At 39.0% G+C, this 20,039-nt stretch overlaps 1 protein-coding gene across 1 annotated transcript in view; it reads right to left on the bottom strand.

The window, feature by feature from the left end:
- Positions 1–10,103: 10,103 nt before the first annotated feature.
- gabbr2 (gamma-aminobutyric acid (GABA) B receptor, 2) overlaps positions 10,104–20,039 on the bottom strand; it is a 194,025-nt gene continuing 184,089 nt past the window's right edge. Inside the window, exons 18-19 of the mRNA XM_067613227.1 lie at positions 16,412–16,529; positions 10,104–13,987 (exon numbers count right to left, since the gene is read on the bottom strand). Of these exons, the coding sequence (XP_067469328.1) occupies positions 13,822–13,987; positions 16,412–16,529 (284 nt within the window). The 3' untranslated portion in view covers positions 10,104–13,821. The remainder of the gene's footprint in view (positions 13,988–16,411; positions 16,530–20,039) is intronic.

The raw sequence follows: 20,039 nt of genomic DNA, 5'->3' as shown, positions 1-20,039 counted from the left end.
GTCTGATTGTCTTTGGTCTAAATGAAGCTCTAGTGATTGAAAAACTGATTAGTGTGTAGTAGAGCCATACATGTGAGTTTACCTGGTTTTACTACAGATTTTTAATACATTCCAACAATTCTTTAGGTATTTTTCCTGTCTCCCATGCAGCTGATGGTTTCCATTCCTTCTTTGACAGTATAAAAATAAATGAGCAGACTCTTGAAACTTGCTTGCGTTGTGTAATCCATCACAATGAACATCCTATCTGTATTTATTTTTGTTTCATTAGCACTTAAAGCAGCATTACCACACAATGTAACTTGTAATAAATTACCCACTATATCTTTAGAAAGTTTCAAGAATCTGCTTATTTATTGTCATATTCTTTGGAAATAGTTGGGGGGCATTTTTTATGCCTTTATTATACAGCATCGGTTGAGAGATGACAGGACATAAGGGGAGAGAGATATGGAGAAGGACATGCAACAAAGGTCCGTTGCCAGAATCAAACCATGGACATTGCGGTTATGTGGCATGTATCTTAACCAGTAGGCTACTGGGCGCACCAACCTGGTACTCCTTAAAACAAACCAGTGTATACTTGTGGCCTATTAGCATATGTGCACCAGCAGTGACCAGTTATATCAAAGAGTGATATTAGTTTTTGTTTCTTTTCAGTAATTTTTAGAAGCCTAAAGAGGTAAAATTGTGTAATATTTTACAATTTTACAAGTGTAAAGATGGTTTTTTTCCTGTTTTTCTACCTAGTTAATGATCTCATGAATCTTTAGAGTTTTGTTGCAGCCACATGTGGCTTTCAATCCCCATTTTAGAAACCAGAAAACATGCCAAAAGTAATGTTAAGTATATCTGAATTGTAGTTAAAGATTTAAAGCTAAAACAGTTGTATGAGCCTTAAAACCTGCAATAATCGATTTTTTTTTGGTCATGTGGGATCAGTGCATTGTACTTTGACATCACCTTGTAAAGTTGACATGGTCAAGCTGAGGAGAACTACACAGCAGTCTTTCGCTTTACACATCATTTGATCTGTTAATATAAAAATATTGAGTAGAGCATCTGTAAAATGAAGGTCTTGATACTTAACAGCATATTAGGATAAAGCAAAACAGGACAGTCCAGTTATTGAACGCTGGCACTTTAGATTAAGGATACAGCTGCTTTTTGAGACTAAGGAGGAACCTTAACAGAATTCTCAAGGACAGAGGATGATCCATGTCTTGGATTTACTGTGGGCTCAGCCAAGTGTGCCATCATTATATGTCAGCCATAAATTTATCTGCAGGAGATTGTAACTGCTGGCCATAACTCTCTCTCTAATCACGTATCCTGGTATGTATGGAGGCATCAGTCAACCCAGACCACACACACTCCTCCAGGAAATGGCTGTTTTTCAAACAGTGGAATGAGGGTTTGGGACAATATAGCTATACATCAAGGGATTTTCCACATCATATATAACATAATGTAATTATTGAATCATTATCATTGATGTTTCAATTTAAGCATGAATGATCTTTCTTGCTGGAGATTTTCATCAACACATTTGTGTGAGGAGCTCTCTCAGCTCTTTGCTCTGACTAGCATACTAATATGTAAGGCATACGCTCCTTTCTCACATGTGCCCTCCAATGTGCCCTTGACCACTCATCTTGATGAGGTTGGATTGCCATAATGTTGTACTGAGGAGGGAACAGAAGTCACGTCTGAAAATCCTTGAATGCTGCAGATTAATGGGGAAAATGGTGACCAGTGGCACAGGTAATAATGCACTAATAACCCTCCTTGAGACCTCAGAAACACTGGTCTAGAATGGGTTTTGAATGAGGGAATACTGGAGATGAATACAATATAACATTATGATTATTATGCCTATGTGTCAGTTTCGGTTCTCCCAGGCGAACAGGTGCAGCTTTTAATGGAAATTAAGAGCTGATTTTTGCAGCATTACAATTATTACTTTTCAGTTTTTGTCAGATAGACAAAGACAGATATTGTCAGTGTGTTGTGAATGTGTGTGTGTGTTTACAACATGTATGCATTGTTGACGTATAGTGTGTGAATGAGTCATACATCAGTGTAAGTTATTGTGTGGGTGGCAGTGTGTGTTTTTTCTGCCTCAATGCCTTTTTTGCAGAATAGTAAGACTTTCAACTGTTGTGTAAACTTACAATTAGTTGTGCAAAGACAGGTCTGGATTGCAGATCTGGATCAAAGATAATTTCATTAATGCAAACCATGTCTTTCACTCCAGGCAACTTACAATAACTCAACTCAACTCAACTTATTTATATAGCACTTTTCATACAAACATACAGCACAAAGTGCTTCACATAGCAAGATTAAAACACCACAGACAAAAAATAAAAACAAAAATAGACAACAATAAATAACATTTTACAAGACAAAAATTATAACAATAAAACAATTAAATGTTCTAATATCCAGAGGCAGAGTGTTCCACAGTTTAGGGGCATAAAAACAGAAAGTATGCTCACTGGAACTTTTATGGGACACATGAGGAACATTTAAAAGAAAAGTGGTAGAGGACCTCAGTGATCTGGCTAGAACATAAAATGAAAGATCTCTGATGTAGGGAGGAGCAAGGCCATTTAAAGCTTTATAAGCAAGTAAAAGAACTTTAAAATCAATTCTTAAAGATACAGGTAGGCAGTGCAGTGTCTTAGTGGGTGATGTAATCCGTTTTCTTTGTTTTAGTTAGGATTCTGGCTGCAGCTTTCTGAACTATCTGTAGTTTTTTTTATAGACTTTTTAGGTAATCCAGTAAAAAGGAATTACAATAGTCTAAACAGGTAGTAATAAAAGCGTGAGTCTAAAATCACTCCCAAGTTTGTGGTATGTGTTTTTAATCTGTTTGCCAAGACCACCAAGCTTGAATGCAGTTTTTCTTTTGCTGCTTTGGATCCTATTAAAAGAATTTCAGTTTTTTCCTCATTTAGTTTAAAAGTTTTTAGTCAGCAATACATTAATGTTAGTGAGACAGGCGATGAGAGCATGCAGTGCATTAGGGTCATTTGGCAAGACAGAGATGTACAATTGTGTATCATCAGCATGAAAATGGTAATTGACATGGTGATGGGTAATAATATTTCCAAGTGGGAACATGAAACAACAATGGGCTGAGAATTTTTCCTTGAGGAATACCATATTTAATATCATGAGTCTCTGATACATAAGCACCCAAGCTGACGAAAAACTGTCTGCCAGTTGAATAAGATTGAAACCAAGCTAAAACATGGTCTCAAGTCCGTCAAATAAAATTTCGTGGTCGATTGTATCGAATGCTGCTTTGAGGTCTAAGAGAAGAAGGACAGCCATATTATTTGCATCCATGATAATTCTCCTGTCATTTACAGTTCAACTTTCAGCAGGTCTGTCTCTGTGCTGTGGTTTTCTCAATAACCAGATTGGAGCTTTTCTAAAATGCTGTTGTTGGTTCGATGAACAAGTTGTTGATTAAAAACAATTTTCTCCAAAATTTACCAAGGAAAGGTAGATTAGAAATGGGTCAGTAATTGTTTATCTCTGAGTAATCTGGATTAGATTTCTTGAGGAGAGGTTTGGAATCTTGAATGCTTCAGGGAAGATGCCTAAATCAAGAGAGCAGTTTATTATACTTGTCACATTGAAGGGTCTTTGGAAACAGGATTTAAACAGCTTGGTTGGGGTCTAGACCACATGGAAGACTTCATCCTGCTAATTACTTCACTGATGGCATCTTCTGACATCATATCAAAGGATGACATCATAGATGGAGGCCCCTAGGCAGGGAGATCTCAGGGAGTTTGAATGTTTGCATTTACAATGCTGGCTCTGATATAAACTATTTTTTCTTTAAAAAATGAAGTGTTGATGAGTTATTATGAAGACAGAGCAGGTAATGGATTAAGAATACTGTCAATTGTGGAAAAGGCACTTTGGGATTATTTAGGTTTTTTGAAATAATCTTTGAGAAACGGGCTTGTCTTTCTTTCCTGACTGCAGTATTGGAAATTATAACTTGATCTTTAAAATGTCAAAGTGAACATGTAGTTTGCTTTTCCTCCATCGTCTCTCAGCTTTTCAACAATTTCTATTCAGCTGACAAAGTGTAACACTTTTTCCATGGTGATTTTTGGATTAATTGCTTTTTTATTTGTGCAGGAGCAACCGTATCTAGTGAGAATTTTAATTTATCATTCAAATCATCAACAAGGTCATCAACTAAGCCAATGGTGGATGGAGGAAAGGTATTCACCAGATCTGAAAATCTGTCAGTAATTTCATCGTTAATGTTACATTTCACAACAAGTCTCTGGACAGTCAATTGATGTAGAAAGAGTGATGTTAAAAAAGACACAAAAATAATCAGAAATAAGGACCTTGGCAATGGATAAAATGTCAACATCAGTACCCCTTTTAATAGCTAAATCCAGTGTAAGCTATTTCCATGAATGTGGGTGGCACTCTGTACTGTACATGCTGAACAAGACTGAGACAAGCAACAAGATCCAAGAAATTCAAAGCCCTTGAATCAGTGTGGTTGACATGAAAATTAAAATCACTAAGTAAAATAATTTCATCATGACTGGTAAGAACAACAGACATAAAATCATAAAACTCAGATAAGAAGTTGCTGTCATGTTTGGGGGGCAGATAGACATTCACAGTGAGTACAGGCTTGTGCTTTGATAACCATTGCTAAGTATTTAAATGTTAGAAAACTGCCAAAATAACATGGAGTGCAGGTAAATCTACTAGAGAAAATAGTGGCAATCCCACCCCCTCTTTTATTTGGTGAAATTAGGAGAGGACTTACAAAGTAGCTGAAGCAGTTGAAGTAAGCCAGGCTTCAGCTAAAAATAAAGACCATGTTCAGAAATAAAATGATTAATATAAAATGTGTTGGTAGACAAGGATCTAATATTCAAAAGTGCTAACTTCTTCAGCTGGGTTGTGGGGCTCACAATTTTCACTATGTTGCGTGTGTTTAGGAGGATCAGTGTGACATTAATGTGTGAGACTGAGTTGTAGTGAAGAGTACCACAGTATTTCTTTGTGTTACTGCAACAACTAACTATAACAGGAAAGGAGAATATGTCATTATTCACAACTGTTGAAGTGTGGTGGGAACAGGTGGGTATTTTTATGGACTGAACTATGACCTACATGACATGGATGTCAGTCTTTTGACGGTTAACAGGACTTCAATGTGAGTTCTATATTGTAAGCTAATAGTTTACCTTGTCTGTTGAGATGAAGTCCATCCTGTGCAAAGAGGTCATGTCACTTCCAAAAAACAGGGAAGTTATCCACAAAAGGAATTCCCATTGCACGGCACAGTCCTTTAAAGGGGACCTATTATGCTAATTTCCAGCTCTATATTTTTATTCTGGGACTCCACTTGAGTAGCTTTGCATGATTCACAGTTAAAAAAAACTCCTTATTTATCTTATACTGGCCCTTTATGCAGCCCCCCAGTTCAGCCCCCATCTCTTGTCTTAGCTCCAGGCAGTCTTAGCTCCTGTCTCTTTAAGGCCCCCCTCCCAATGAGCCCACTCTGTTGTGAGTGGCCAGCTTTTTGGCATCCTGCTAAGGGGCAGCCGTATCAGAGTCATGTTAAGTTACCACTGATGCAAACCCAACATTTCCTGCCTTTTGCCCACAGAAATTACTGCTGCATACATTTACCTCATTATTTGACAATGGCATTCCGCTAAATTTCACATCTCCGAACTAAGGAGAAGGCAGGGGTCCGGAAATAACACACTGTCTGCCAGACTCCAAGACAGTGTCAATCAGAGTTTTAAAGTCATCCTTTACCTTTTCAGATTTCGGATGAACCTTCAAATCATTAGATCCAACATGTGTGACCACTGGGGAAGTACAAGGATTATCCTGCAGCAGTTAATGGAGCACTGAATTAATGTGGAGTACCTGAGCCCCAGGATAGCATAAGATTTCTGTATTAGGACAGTAGATGTGCTGGATCATAGATGAGCCTACATTGAGACAGGAGGTAAAGGGGAACACGTTGAGGGTATCCCCTCGAGTTTCCTGCGGAGGAAACCACCACCTTGCACCTTGTTAAAAAAACATTACAGTAATCAAGAAATCCCATTAACACTCATCCAAAAGACAGAAATCAAAGAGAAAACTACATTTTAGCCTGTGAAACTTTTCATACTGTTACCCGTGAGATGGAGTTATAATGAATATTTTAAAAAGAAAAACAAAGCTGTCTTTTGAATTCTATAAATATTGGCTTGCTTCTGTCAATTAAATTAATCAGTCAAAGCCCTCAACTGTGTATAAATCCAAAAATGTACATGAGCGACCAACTGTCTGTGATGCTGCTAGCATGGCTAAAAAGATGTCATTAGATGATTCTAAGAGTGACAGTTTTCGTCAACAGTGCAACCGTGTTGTTGCATTCACGAACCATCATAAAATAAGGTTATTATGTGTGTTTGTGTCTTTTTCAACCTCAATCTGCAGATCAGTGCAGCTTAATGACTTGTGTGCAAACTGTTCTTGTCTCCTACCCAAGCCTTCATTTTTCCAATGGAGCCATCACATGTGAGGGAGGATACATAGATGCTTCTCTTCCACTGACACCCAGGTCAACTTAATCAACCCGCCTTCCATTTGCACAGCGTGATCCCGCTGAGACGAGAGAGAAGGTCATGCAGCATTTACACACACTTCCTGCCGAAGCCACTCGGCAAAATCTGTGGATATCTTTGAATCAGTAAGCAGCAGACGAGGCATCATACTGGATTTGAAAGCTTATGTTCACTCCATTCCCTACTGGGTTGTATGAACAACAATTACAGCCATCACAAGGTTATCAGTTGTCCTTCAAGGTAATGTTGAATATTTGTTTGCACCTTAAAAGAATAGTTTGACATTTTGAGAAATATGCTTATTTGCTTTCTTGCAGAGAGTTAGATGAGATTATTCACACCACTCTCATATTTGCACACTAACTATGGAGCCAGAGCCAGGAGGCAGTTAGCTTAACTCAGCAGAAAGACTGGGTGCAGAGGGAAACAGCTGGCTTGGCTCTCTCCAAAGTAAACAATTTCGCGGCTCTTTGCAGTCCTGTTGGCATACTTATTGTTATTGTTATGATTGTTGTTATTCTATCCTTTCCCTCTTTCTTTCTCTCGCTCAACCCAACCGGTCAAAGCAGATGGTCGCCCACCAAGAGCCAGGTTCTGCTTGAGGTTTCTACCCGTTAAAGGTGAGTTTTTCCTTACCGCTGTCACCAAGTGCTTGCTCATGGAGGAATTGTTGGGTCTCTGTAAATTAAAGAGTACGATCTTGCCCTGCTCTGTGTGAAAAGTTCCCTGAGATGACTTTTGTTGTGATTTGGCGCTATATAAATAAAAACTGATTGAATTGATTGAATTACTAGAACTTCTACAGCTCACTAATGAACATGTACTTTTTCTCTAACTCCATAGCTACCATGCAGACATGAGAATCTAACTCTCTGCAAGAAAATGAATACTGTATATCCCAAAATGTGGAAATATTCCTTTAAACATTTGGTTCACTCAAATTATAAAAAAAAAAAGTTTCTCACTTTCCTCAAGTGGTGAGAATAATGAGTAATTGATGATGGGCTTTTAAGTTGTAATTAGAGGTTAATAAATCATTTACAGGTGCTTTATCAAGCAGTTATTGGCATTATTAAGACTAACGTTTGGGTTGCCAGGCTGTGAAAAATTTCTTTGGCAAGTGTTTATCCTCCAGCAGCACTCCTTAATTCATCAGGAAGACTCTCTAATGGTCCATTTACAATTTAAAACAGCTTTAGTTTTTTAGTTTTTTTCTATAAACAGCTACTCGGTCTTTGTGTAAAACATCCTAACCAGAAAAATGTTTAAAATTTCATGTTCATTTTTGTTTAACACCATGTTTGGCTACATACAGTACAAGGTAAGCATGTGTAATCTGGTTAAAGGAGATGCTCCCTTGATATTTAGAGTCTCTCTCTTTTAAATCTGCATTCTGTATTTCACCCGGGTAAATTCAAGGATACGTTCATTGTTTGTTACTTACAGCTGGGTGACAGCAGGATTTGGTCAGCCACAATATCAACCAGCTGCTCCACTGCCTCTCTGTGAGGGACACAGTTTGCAACCACGTCTAGCATCCACACGCTAAATATTTGAGGGAGAAGAAGGGATAAGGAAAAGCTCTGACAACAGGACATGTGCACTCACACACAGAGCACACATCAAATGACACACAAACGCAGATGCAAACACACAATGACCCTGCAAGGAACACACTCCACACTCAAGACACACACACACTCATGCCCTCCATCCTGTTTGCCACTGGGTTCCTCCTAACAGTTCAATTATTTATGGACCTCAACATACAAGGCTTTTCATTACAAATTTATTCTTCCTTCACAGTGCCTCTCTGTACGAGGGCAGCAGGCAGTCCACTCACTGTGTGTGCCTTTTGCCAATTAAAAGCCTTAATGTTGACTGGCTGCTGTATCACGTAGGTACGTCTGTCCATTTTTACCATGGAGCCATCAATTTTTGGAGTGAAAGAGCAACAAGATTTTTGACTCAGTAGCAGTTTTCCACAGACCTGAAAAAAAAACAGAGCTCTGCCAGTTCACTAAAGATTGTGCGCTTATGTGTGTGTATTGTGTGTTTTGGTTGGTCTCACCTCAATGACCTGGCAAGCTACACATATTATACATGCAGGTGCTGAATCCAGTGAGCAAACAGTGGAGTTTTCATGGAGGTCTTCATAGCAGCAGGATTGAACATTAAACGTTACTTTTTTGTTTGGCAGTGGTTGTGAGAGGAGTTCTGGGAGGAGAGTGGTTCTGAGTGGTTGCTGCATAAACAATTGAATGTTAAAGAATCTGCTGCCTAAATAGTGTACACAGGCAGATTCAAATCTTTGTGGTGGCGTTTTTCAAGGAAGACGAAGAAGGAAAAGAACTGAACAAATGAACGATGGCTGAATTCCATTTAGCTGCTTCGGTGTTAGGGTTCTGGTTCAGTGTCAGGGTTCTGGTTTGTGCATTTTCGTTCATGGTCACAGTCATGGCTTACTGGGACACTTGAATAAAATGGAGTTAATGTCATTAGTAACACCTGTGTTTTTCCCACTATGACAAGTCAAAATATCTGTTGTGAAAAAGGCCTACTGTAAATGTTTCATTTAAAGATACAATTCTTATGTAATATCTGATTGTTTCTTTGCACAAATTATATACAATATTAGCAACAATGTTCCTGATAAATGTCACTTTGTTACCTCAATGGCTGTGGAGATTTCAAGTTTTCTAAACAAACACTGCCCCAGTCTGTTTTGTTGGAAGCAGTCAAAACTCCAAAGTCCTCTGAACTACCCACTGCACACTCTACACTTGGACAGGTAAGCAACTGTGGCTTAACTTACATTAGCCATCTAACTTTTGATAGCCAGTTCATCGAAGCAATATAGCAAATGTCTACTTACCACAGCGTCTAAGTCCTTACTAACGTTTTACAAGCAAAACAAAACAAACATTACAAAGAGACACCAAATAACTACAAAGACACTCAAAACAATGACTAAATAAGACTCAAAATGACTACTAAGTGTCACCAAACAACTACAAAGAGACTCAAAATGATGACAAAGAGGTATGAGACACAAAAAACAACTACAAAGAAATGCCAAACAACTACAGAGAGATGCAAACAAACAACTAGAAAGAGACACCAAACGATTATGACACAATAAACCACCACAGAGAGAATCAAAAATTGGTGGAAGGCCTTTCACATATCTGATCCTGTTGTCTCATAATCGATCCATGACGAGCAGTGTGGCTTCACTTCATCTGAGACAGACTGGATTATAGGGTGACCACACACTTTTTTTTGCGACTGTATGCACCTAAGGAGCTACATTTTGCTGATGACACCTTTAGCTACTTTAAAAGCACAAATTGCCGACCAATTTCTTATTGCTTGACTGCCTTTATATCAACATTATATGATGGAGAACCACATGAATGAAATGACTGTACTACTGTACATCAAACACTTCTTGCAGATGAAACAAACATTGCGTTATTTTCAGTCTCACTTTATTTAACGATGATGTGAAAAGTAAAGGCTGTCCATAACATTCAGACAATAAAAGAAGAATGTTATTCAAATCCCCCCATAACAACTAATGGCTCCAAAAATGTTCAGGTGTTCCAAATGTGATACTTATTTTATACAACTTTTTCATATCTATACCTCATCTGTACATAACATAGTTACAGATACTGTAAATTAAAAAAACGACTTCCAAGTATCCTTGTGGCGTATTTGTGAAATATTTCCTACGTAAAAATGAGAATGTACTTAAAGATATTTTACATATACATATATATATTTCTCTATTCTTTCTGTTAACAGAAAACAAGTTATTGCCCCTCTTGAACATGTTGCATTTAACATAGGTTTTGTTTACCATTTTAAACTCTTAACGGAACTCAACTCCATGTGATAGCACATATCAAACTGACAGAACAGTAACAGTATGGACCTGTGTGTTTTTCCACTTATGTTATATTGTTATATTTTTGGACATGTATGTTTCGTGCTCTCCAGAAACCCTGATGATGACACATACAAAGATATAATTATATATGTACTGTATATGTCACTTTGATCTTGAAACTAAAAAGGTAAAAAGACCTGTGGCAAATACAAACCATCAGCATGATGTTATTTATTACAGGAATTATGAGCCCTTGACCTACCACGATTGCATTTGAACAATTTTTCATCCATGTTGAAAAAAAAAAAGAAAAAAAGAATCATAATAAAAGAAAAACCAGGGCACATTTTAAAAAACTAGAACAATACCTGATGATCTGCATTTGGCATTTTGGATGGACTTAAAAAAGAAAAGTCATTTTGTAATTTGGTAAATGCCAGGAGTGGGTTATTAGGATTGATCATTTGCTACCACCTTCACATTATTGCCCTCAGTGAATAACTGCTAAACCAGTAGCATAGTCGATATGATCATGTTGAGTTTGTCCACTGAGAATCTTGGCATTGACATGTGTGAGCTGATCAACAGGTTAAAAGAACTTAAATCCATGTTTTGTAAGGAAAAATACGTAAAATCAGACTGTAGATGTAACAACAGAGTGGATTTGTCATGACAGTTGCAAAAACAGAGGTAACTCTGTGAATTATACATTTTTATTTCATGCCGTCTTGAGAAAGCCAAATACCAAATATTCCATACATGGACACCATCATCAGGGTATCAGCAAATTGTACACAATCACATATAATGTAATATATAAAATGTGCGGTTGGTTCCACTTCTCCTGAAGGAAGAACCAACCCTCTGACAATGTCTCTCACTCACTTCGACAAGTGACTGTGATTCTCTGGTTGGCAAAGGTGCAGGAGAAGCCGTGACTCCTTGGAGGTCTGTGCTCGGGGTTTCCCTGCTCCTGTGCTTAGCAGGGGCTGGAAGGGGGAGGAGCTCTCACAGGAAGTCACCCTGATATGTCCGATAACAGGTGGATCTTTGCCAGCCTGTCTCCCACTTCATCTCTGTATCCTCCACTGGCCTTTCAACTAAAGACTGATTAACAGTATTTATGATCAGACACCAGCTTGCGGAGGAAATCCCACTCCAGCTGAAGTGGAGCTGTCAAGGATCTCCCACACTGTCCCATGCATTGAGGCATTGAATTTAAATAAATCTATTACAAGTACAATTTACAGATGTGTGGCCAATGTTGTAGTTTGCTGGGTCAGCGCCATTATCACCCTATTATGTACTGTGGGTCCGGCAGGCTACAATATAAGACAACAGGCACAGCGCTCAACAAACGCCTTAAAAACTAAAAACCAAGACACCAATGGTGAAACATATGCTGAGAACAAACCCTCTCACACTCGATAAAAAGTCCTTTTTAGTTCTGGAGTCCCTGTTTGCTTTTCTCCTGCGTGAGGACAGTTTTACAAAAGAAAAAAAGAAAAGAAAAAAAAGACGACATTGTGTCGATGACCATTTTGCTCAGTGCAGCCTTCTTGGGCTGAGTTCTACGGCACTGAACTACATTTCCATAGCAACTGAGGTATGTTCACTGTTGCTAAGTGTGAAGTGATTTTTCATGACACTCAATATTATCTGTGAAAGAAGCCCTGTGTCTGTGCTTTATGCTCTATCACTGTGACCAGCAGTGGTGTCATCACCGTCTTGGAACTGAAAGCTTATTACTCGAGGCTCCCATGTGTTCATTGTTTTCACTACAGTTTGTGGAAATTCAGGTCTACCATTTAATCCAAGCTAGTTGTGGAACTGGTAGACCTACATCCTTTCCACCATCACTTCTTGAGTTGTATTTCTTTCATTTTGGAGTCTTGTACCCTTTAGCCTTTGACGTGAACCCCATTGCCCTAAACTGCGCTGTTTAGCTGTGAGGGCTAGATCAGATGGACATCTTAACAGTCAATTGACACCACTCTGTGGGGATCAATATGACCAGGCCCGTTCCTAATGCCTTGTCTGAAAAGCACCAGAGCTCATAAGGTGCTCTCTTGCATTTTCAGTGTATATCTGTATGTGTGCATTTCTTGGCATATAACACACATAAAACAACTGTGGAACACTCTTGTGGAGTCTTTTAGCTCTATTGTCTAACATATGCAGCCTTGGAGACCTGTTTAAAGGCATAGCATCGATATTCTTTATAACATGCTTTCCGAAGACATATTAAGCAAGTTGTAAAATATGAAAGGCCTATGCAAAGTCTGATGTGAAGTCTTTGATGAAAACCAGTGGTGCAAATTGAGCAAAGTGGAAAAAAGAGCCATGTATTGTAAGTCAGAGGAATGGGCCCCTGGTACCTTTTCATGTTTTGTGACTCAAAGGCTTTGATGTATCTTACTTTGCTGCCCATAAGCAAATTTATCAACACACTGCAACTGAGCAGTAAAGTTACATGAACCAATTAATATCACTTTCATACAGATGTCTAATTCTTTGTTGGATGCTGTTTTTTTAAGCTTTCATTTGAAATTTTCATGACTACCTGCCTCTGTTACAAGCTCCACACTCAGAACCCTTTAATTGTCCATCCACAGCATATACAAAGCTTACAGTACATCAAAGTCAGAAATTATGATATTTACATGTCTCCACAAGGTTGGGAAGGGTACGGGGGAGTAAATTGGATGATTCCTTTGATGAGTTCTGTAAATTCCACACCGGCACCCAGTCACTGAAGCAGTGAAATACTCAAGTTAGATGACAAGCTCACACATAGCCGCGAGCACGTACACACAACAGATAAGGAACAAAAACAGACAATCCCCTCTGAAGCAGATAAGGCTACAGGTCAGGTCAGGGCTGGTCCACTGCTGCTCTGCTATTGGGGTGTCAGTGTGTTTGTGCATGTGTGTGTTTGTGTGTGTCTTTGTGTATGCTTGTGTTTGGTTGACTATGCATATGTGTATATGCCTAGGCAAAGGGGAGCAGATGAACAAGGGGACACTGCTGTGAATCATGGGAGTTTGTAAGGGTCATCCAGTGCCCACTCTGTCTCCTCTCACCCCTTCCTGACTGAGGGTTTCAGTTCTCAAGAGAGGCTGGGGTGAAGAGGTACGAAGAGTGAAACTCGGACCCGCCTCACTCTCTTCTCCCCCTGTCCTCCTTGTTCTGAGACAAAATACGCACATACGCTGATGATATCAGTCTATTTGTTGTAGAAAAAAAGAACCATATATGTCTCCTCTGCAAAGAGCCAGGTGGGGGAGTGAACGAAGCTCACAGGCCAGAGACCATTACCCGGTAGGAGGGGGGCATGTGTCTGTGCCGTGGGCTGGAACCAGGGCTGCCGTTGGGGCTGGTGCAGCTGGCATCAACCCCTCCTATGGAAGGTAAGTAGGCATGGTGCAGGATGGGCAGCTGCAAGGACAGTCGACGTTGTATGCTGCAAATAGAAAAGAAAAATGACACTGTAACAGGTAGAAGGTGAGTAAGTTAATTTACTCAAGTACTGCAGTTCAGTACAACTTTGAGGTACAAATGCACATGTATATTTTGATTTTCTACTTTTGCTCTACATTTATCTGAAAAGTGTAGATACTGGTTAGTTTGCAGAAAATAATTTCACTAACTGTCCATTTTCATTTTTTGATCTGGGATAGAGGCACTCATAAAACACAAAAAAATCTCAATTTAGCATTGTATTCATTATTATTCATAAAATGGTAAACATGGGTGCATGAGATTTTGTTTGTGTTTTTGGGATGTGGTTATCCCAGTTAATAAGCTGTAGTCATTTCATTAAAAAAAAAAACGGTTCAGTTAGAAGAATCTCACTAGTCTTGCATTTAACTTTTTTTCAACTGTTTGTATGGCTATGGTTAGGAAAAGCCCAGTTATGGTAAAAAAAAGCCACCATTAATTACTACTCTGTCTCTGGCATAAAAGTTAAAGGTGCATTTACTTTCAGCTTTGCTACATAAAGAGCACTACTTTCTGCACTAAATATTGACATTGTATGTAAATTGCTGCAAAATCCTCCAATATGAAGGTAAACTCAAGGATGACTGGGCTGGATTTTACATACACTACATGAGATAAAAAGGTAAAATACAATGCCTTGTTATAAATCAAAATACTCAGCAGTATGTAAAGTAGTCAGCCTCTGCACAGGCCCAGTTAGATTAAAATACAGCCTACAGGTTAATTATCAATACTTTACTCTCTATTTATTTATATTTTAATTATTGGAAAGGACAGAGTTGGAAAGATCTAAAGGACAATGTTTTGGTGGGATTTAAATGCCAGTTAACTATTAAGTTTTTCACAATTTTTGTCAGTCAATTCATAACACCACAACACAGTGACAAACCTGGACAGAAACAAAGAAAGAACAAGATGAGAACAGACAGACAAAGTAAAGTTCATCCACACCCTCAGCAATTCTTGTAATTGTTTTCCCTGTATTCTTCATCTCCCTCCTTCTCCCATCCCGCTCCTCTCCCTCCTTGCTAAACTCCTAATCCACCGTGCCTCCCAGCATCTGGGATCATCTGACAAAAAGAACATTTCATGCTTCCGCCTGGTGTGACAGTTCGCACCCTACCCCGCCAGTGCCAGTGCCAGTGCCTGATGCCAGCCGTTTGCGAGGAAATTACATAACCAAATGCCAGTTATGTAAAAAATTAAAAGGGGGGAATGAAATTCAAGCCCATTCAACGATAGACCTAGAAAAATGTTCTTAATTAGGTGAACTTTGAAATATTAATGGTCCTCAGGCCTAGTCAGTTATCCTGACCTGTTCCATTTGTGATGGAAACAGTCTTGCTTGCTCATGGAGGATTTTCTGGGGGGGAGGTTTTTGGTGTATCATATAAGACACTACACTTAACAGTTAGATGCACCGGGTATGTGATTTTGCATTTGTCATGCCAAAAAGTGTTACCGTTCGTCCTCCTCTACCTTTACTCTCTTCATACCTCTTTTCTAACTTCTTTAGATTTGCCTCTTCTTTCTCTTTCTCTCTTGCTGCCTCTTCATCTCCCTTCCCTCCATGTGATCAAACATTCATGCGGCATGGGAATAGCTCCGAGTGTTCCTTTACTTCTGTTCTCCTCCCTGTCTATTTTCAGAGCTGCTTCCAATGCGAGCTGTAAATCACTGGTTACATAAGCCTCTCTGAGACTCTACCTCTTTCTTTCTCTCCTTCTCATTATCTCTGTCTCTCTTTCCTATCTAAACATCCTTCTCTCTTAATCCATCTTCTCTCTATGACTGCCCTCTCCTCAATATTTTACCCCCGTTGTCTGCTGTCTCTCCCCTCTCCATCCATCTGTCCCTCTACGTTGTTCATCCTTCTCCTGGTTCTAGTTAAATGAGTGTGGGAGGGAGAGCTCTCAATGATGCATGAAGTGCCCCCCTCCTATGATGAAGTCGACATCCCTCAGCTTTGCTTCCTTATAAATAATAAGTGGATGTAGATCTGCATTTGTCGCATGAGTGTTTTGAGTGTCCCAGACCATCTTCTTTTACAAGTTGGGACAACAAATCAATCAGCTACATGTATACATGTGAATACATGCTCACGTGTATGCGCACGCTTGACTGTGAACATACATGCTACATTAAGTCCAGCATGGTGGGAGAATACACATGCACTCTATGTGGTAATATGTATGTTGATGTGCGTGGGTGAGAAAAGTACAGGGCCGGTTCATGCTTTTGCAGGGCTCTGTTGCCAGAGCAACCGCCTGAGAGCTGCTGGTGGTTGCGATACGTGTGACGTATAGTCTGATGAGAAAGCTGACAAGACAAAAGGGAAGGGGGAGGGACACAGGGGTAGAGGTGCTGAAGAAAAGGGAGATCTCACTGTTCGGGTGAGTTGATATCCTCCAGGGGACCTCTGTTTATTCTGGAAGGATCCATGGAGCCCCACTGCGCCTGAGGCTTCTGCTCCAAGTGGTTCTTCAGTATTGACTTCTCTCCATCTGCATGGAAACACGTGTAGACATCATAAAAAATATGATAGGGTGTCAAGTGGGCTGTCATACGTAATGGCTCAGTTGTTAGAAGTCCCATTGTGGTATCCCTCACATGCCTGGCACATGAGACACGACTCCAGGGGCATTTTCAGACACCCAGGACCAAATGCCTGAATTTGCACCAAGGTTTGTTGCTTCTGTGTTTGGGAGGGAGAGTAGTCATGAACATGCAAGATACTTTTTGCTTTTATATGCCATCCTGACTCCATTGAAAAAGTAATAAAAATCAGTTTATCCTGGGTGTGTGGAATGTCAATATGCACCTACCAAACAGATGCAATTTCTTCTTTGAGAAGGTTCGTATTGGTGCAACCAGTAATTTTTAGTGCATTCCTGATCTGCACCAGTGTTTACTAGAAGCTCTGAACTTAGAGATCGCTTTTCTGGGTCACAACATAGTTCAACAGCAGTTTTCACTCTTAATGGAACATACGTAAGAGAAACAACTTATAGTTGCAAAATAAAAAAAATAAAAAAAAACCTTCCAGCATGTCTGTCAGCTGACTGTAAGCTAGTTAGTTACCACTTCCCCTAAAGGAAACAGATAATTTAATCAGATCTGCATATGCAGGGAAATATTTTAAGCACAGCTTTTAAAAAACTCACACCTGTGTGGGAGAAATTCAAAAATTGGAAACGGAGGCAAAGAAAAGAAAGACAAAAAAATAAAGAACCTTTATCCAGAGAGAGATGTGGAGGGGAGAAAAAAAAGGCTTCCTTGCATGCTTACATGATTTCTGCCTTCTCCTGATGTTGCAGATGATGGTGAAACACAAAAAGAATCGCAGTAAACAACCTTATCAATTTTCCAGAGCTGTACCTGTAGAGTAATGGAATGATCCTTTTTTTTTTCCACTACAGATTTTCTCTCCAGTTGTCCCAGATTTCCCAGCACTTCCTGACCTTATCCACTGATCACAGCTCTCCATGCCCCTACTGGACATTAGAGCTCGCTGAACTATTTTAGAGCATTCTAGTCCTCTTTTCATTTAGAAAAAAGCCTAACCTTGTACTTCTCATAGCTGTGTTAAAAGCACAGACACAGATATTTATACACTTCATTATGGATTCAGACGCAAAATATGTGTTCGTGCAACACACGAGTGTTCAGTTTTTTTCAAATGTCACTATAGCCTCCAGGTAGAATTTTATTAAATTTTTAAAGTTAAATGCTCAGTGTGCTCAGTCAAATAAATTGCCCTGCTAAATCTTGATATCTGTCCATTACAGTTTCACATTTATTGAGAGTGCAGACAGAAAAACAGTTAAAAAAAACATGACAATTTATTTAAATTACAACTATTTGTGAGTCTCAAGCAGCTGCAGTTTGGCACTGACTTGGGTCGATGACACCTGGCTGATTCAACAGTAGGTCTGCTCAAATAGTCCAAAATAAACATTATATAAAATGCTCACAGCGCTGTCGATCAGTACCATAATGACTTCTATCTTCTCAGCCTAAAATCTGCCAATCTGTCAGAAAAACCACACCTTAACTGTCATCCGCTGATGTTCTCCAGCGTCGCCATGTGCTGGTACATATTCATGAATACAGCAAGAGACAGAGAGAGAGAGCGAGAGAGAGAGAGAAAGAGAGAGAGAGAGGTGGAGTGTTGCTTCTCACCCTTTGAGAGTAAGCGTAATCGCTGTTGACATGGCGTTCCACTCTTATAACAGCCACTCATTCACGGCCCCCAATACATTTAGACCAGCTCTCTTATGAATACTGATGACTACAGTTAGGAGCTGGCGATGATGATGATGACTGTCAAGCATTAGCAGATTGAGGCTGGGAAAAAGTTTATATGCTGGTGATCTTTAAAGGGGGCTTAATGACCTGTGATTTTATTTCCATAATGTGTGTCAGATTCACATTTGTGAGCAGCACCTGCAGTAATGTGCTGTCTCTCTTTGTCTGAACTCTCTTTCTTAAAACTCTCCTCGAAAGATCATTATCGAGGACATTTCAACAACCTGGAGACTGAATATGTTTCTCTCCAACTGTTTTGTAACAGCTCACTTGCATAGACTGTATGTAGTATGTAAGTGACACATGATCAAGGACCTCAGTGACCTTTCATGCTTGTTCTGTTCAGCCAAATGCAAACTCTACAGCAACAGAGGAGTAGCTCAGTACTCATTCAGGTTCAATTCCATTTCAATTCCGCTTGTACTCTCTCTCTCTGTTTCTCTTTTTCTCTAGCCCTCTCTGTGTTTCTCTCTTTTATTCTACAGTACTGAGTAATTAATTGAATTAATTGAAAGGCCCTCTATTAGACAAAACCTCTTGTTTATGCATACAAATGAAAAATGAATCATTTCATAAATTTTACTTTGAAAATAAAATATTTTGGGAATCCCAAAATTAGTATGTTATGCTTCCTCACTAGAGGACTAGATTACTTACAGAGAGCCAGCTAGTTTCTACTGAATGTTACTTCTGTCGGTTCAAAATATTACTTGAGGACGGTAAAAAAGACTTGATATGATCAGGAGTAGGTACCTATATAATGAGTAAGACTTCACATTAGACTGCCACTTTCTGTTGCTTTGTTGTTTCTGATCCTTATGCTACAGATACTGGATTATTTAACAAAATTCATTCATTAAAAGGATAATTTTTCTACCAGCACTTATTCCTTGTTTTTTCCTGTTGTGAGAGATATTACAGAAAAAAAACACACAAAAAAAAACAAACAAAAAAACCAGCTTATGTCTCTCTAAGCCTTACAGAGAAGTTGAACCTTTTTCAATTTTTGGAAGTGCTCTGCTTTGCCAATATTTTTGCTTTTAGCTTTCTGTATTTTTCTCCTTTTCCTCCCTACTTAAAATGACCAGTTCCTCATGTGCTGTGGTCTTTGTTGCTGCTATCTCCAACTGTTGGTCAGGGGAAGATGCAGGTATTTGTTCCTTTACCCAGCACAGATTTGAAAATGTGACTGTATTTAGTAATCTAGAACTAACGGAGAAGACAGATATAGATTGTGAGTCACATTATTTTTATGTTTCTATTAAAAATCTCTCTGTAAATGAATATTTATACAGAAAGGTATTTGGCTGTATGTGTCTCTGTTATCCCCCTGACAACTAAGAGAGTCAATGCAAAGATTCAGTCTAAAATAAATGTATTTCTATGAGCCCACACAATTTGAATTTTGCTTCACTAAACAGCCTGATTTGCTGACCAGCTGCCAGCTGCCGCCAGTACTACAGAGAGATATGCTAATTACTGTAAGTATTGTCAGCTGACGTCATTATTTTTTATACATTTTTAAAATCATTTCAAGATTACTGAAAATATAGTCTAAGGGTTTAGGTTTTAAAGGGCACACGTGAGCCGTGATACATTGTAAATTAATACAGTGCACAGAGCACAGAGCTATAACAGTTATCAAGTAAAACCTTTCAAATCACTGAAAAGTATTTGGTGCAGTATGCTGGTTAAGATTCCTTAAA

The sequence above is a fragment of the Thunnus thynnus genome, chromosome 15 (assembly GCF_963924715.1).
Source record: "Thunnus thynnus chromosome 15, fThuThy2.1, whole genome shotgun sequence".
NCBI classification, from domain to species: Eukaryota; Metazoa; Chordata; class Actinopteri; order Scombriformes; family Scombridae; genus Thunnus; species Thunnus thynnus.
This window is presented reverse-complemented; position numbering and strand designations above follow the sequence as displayed.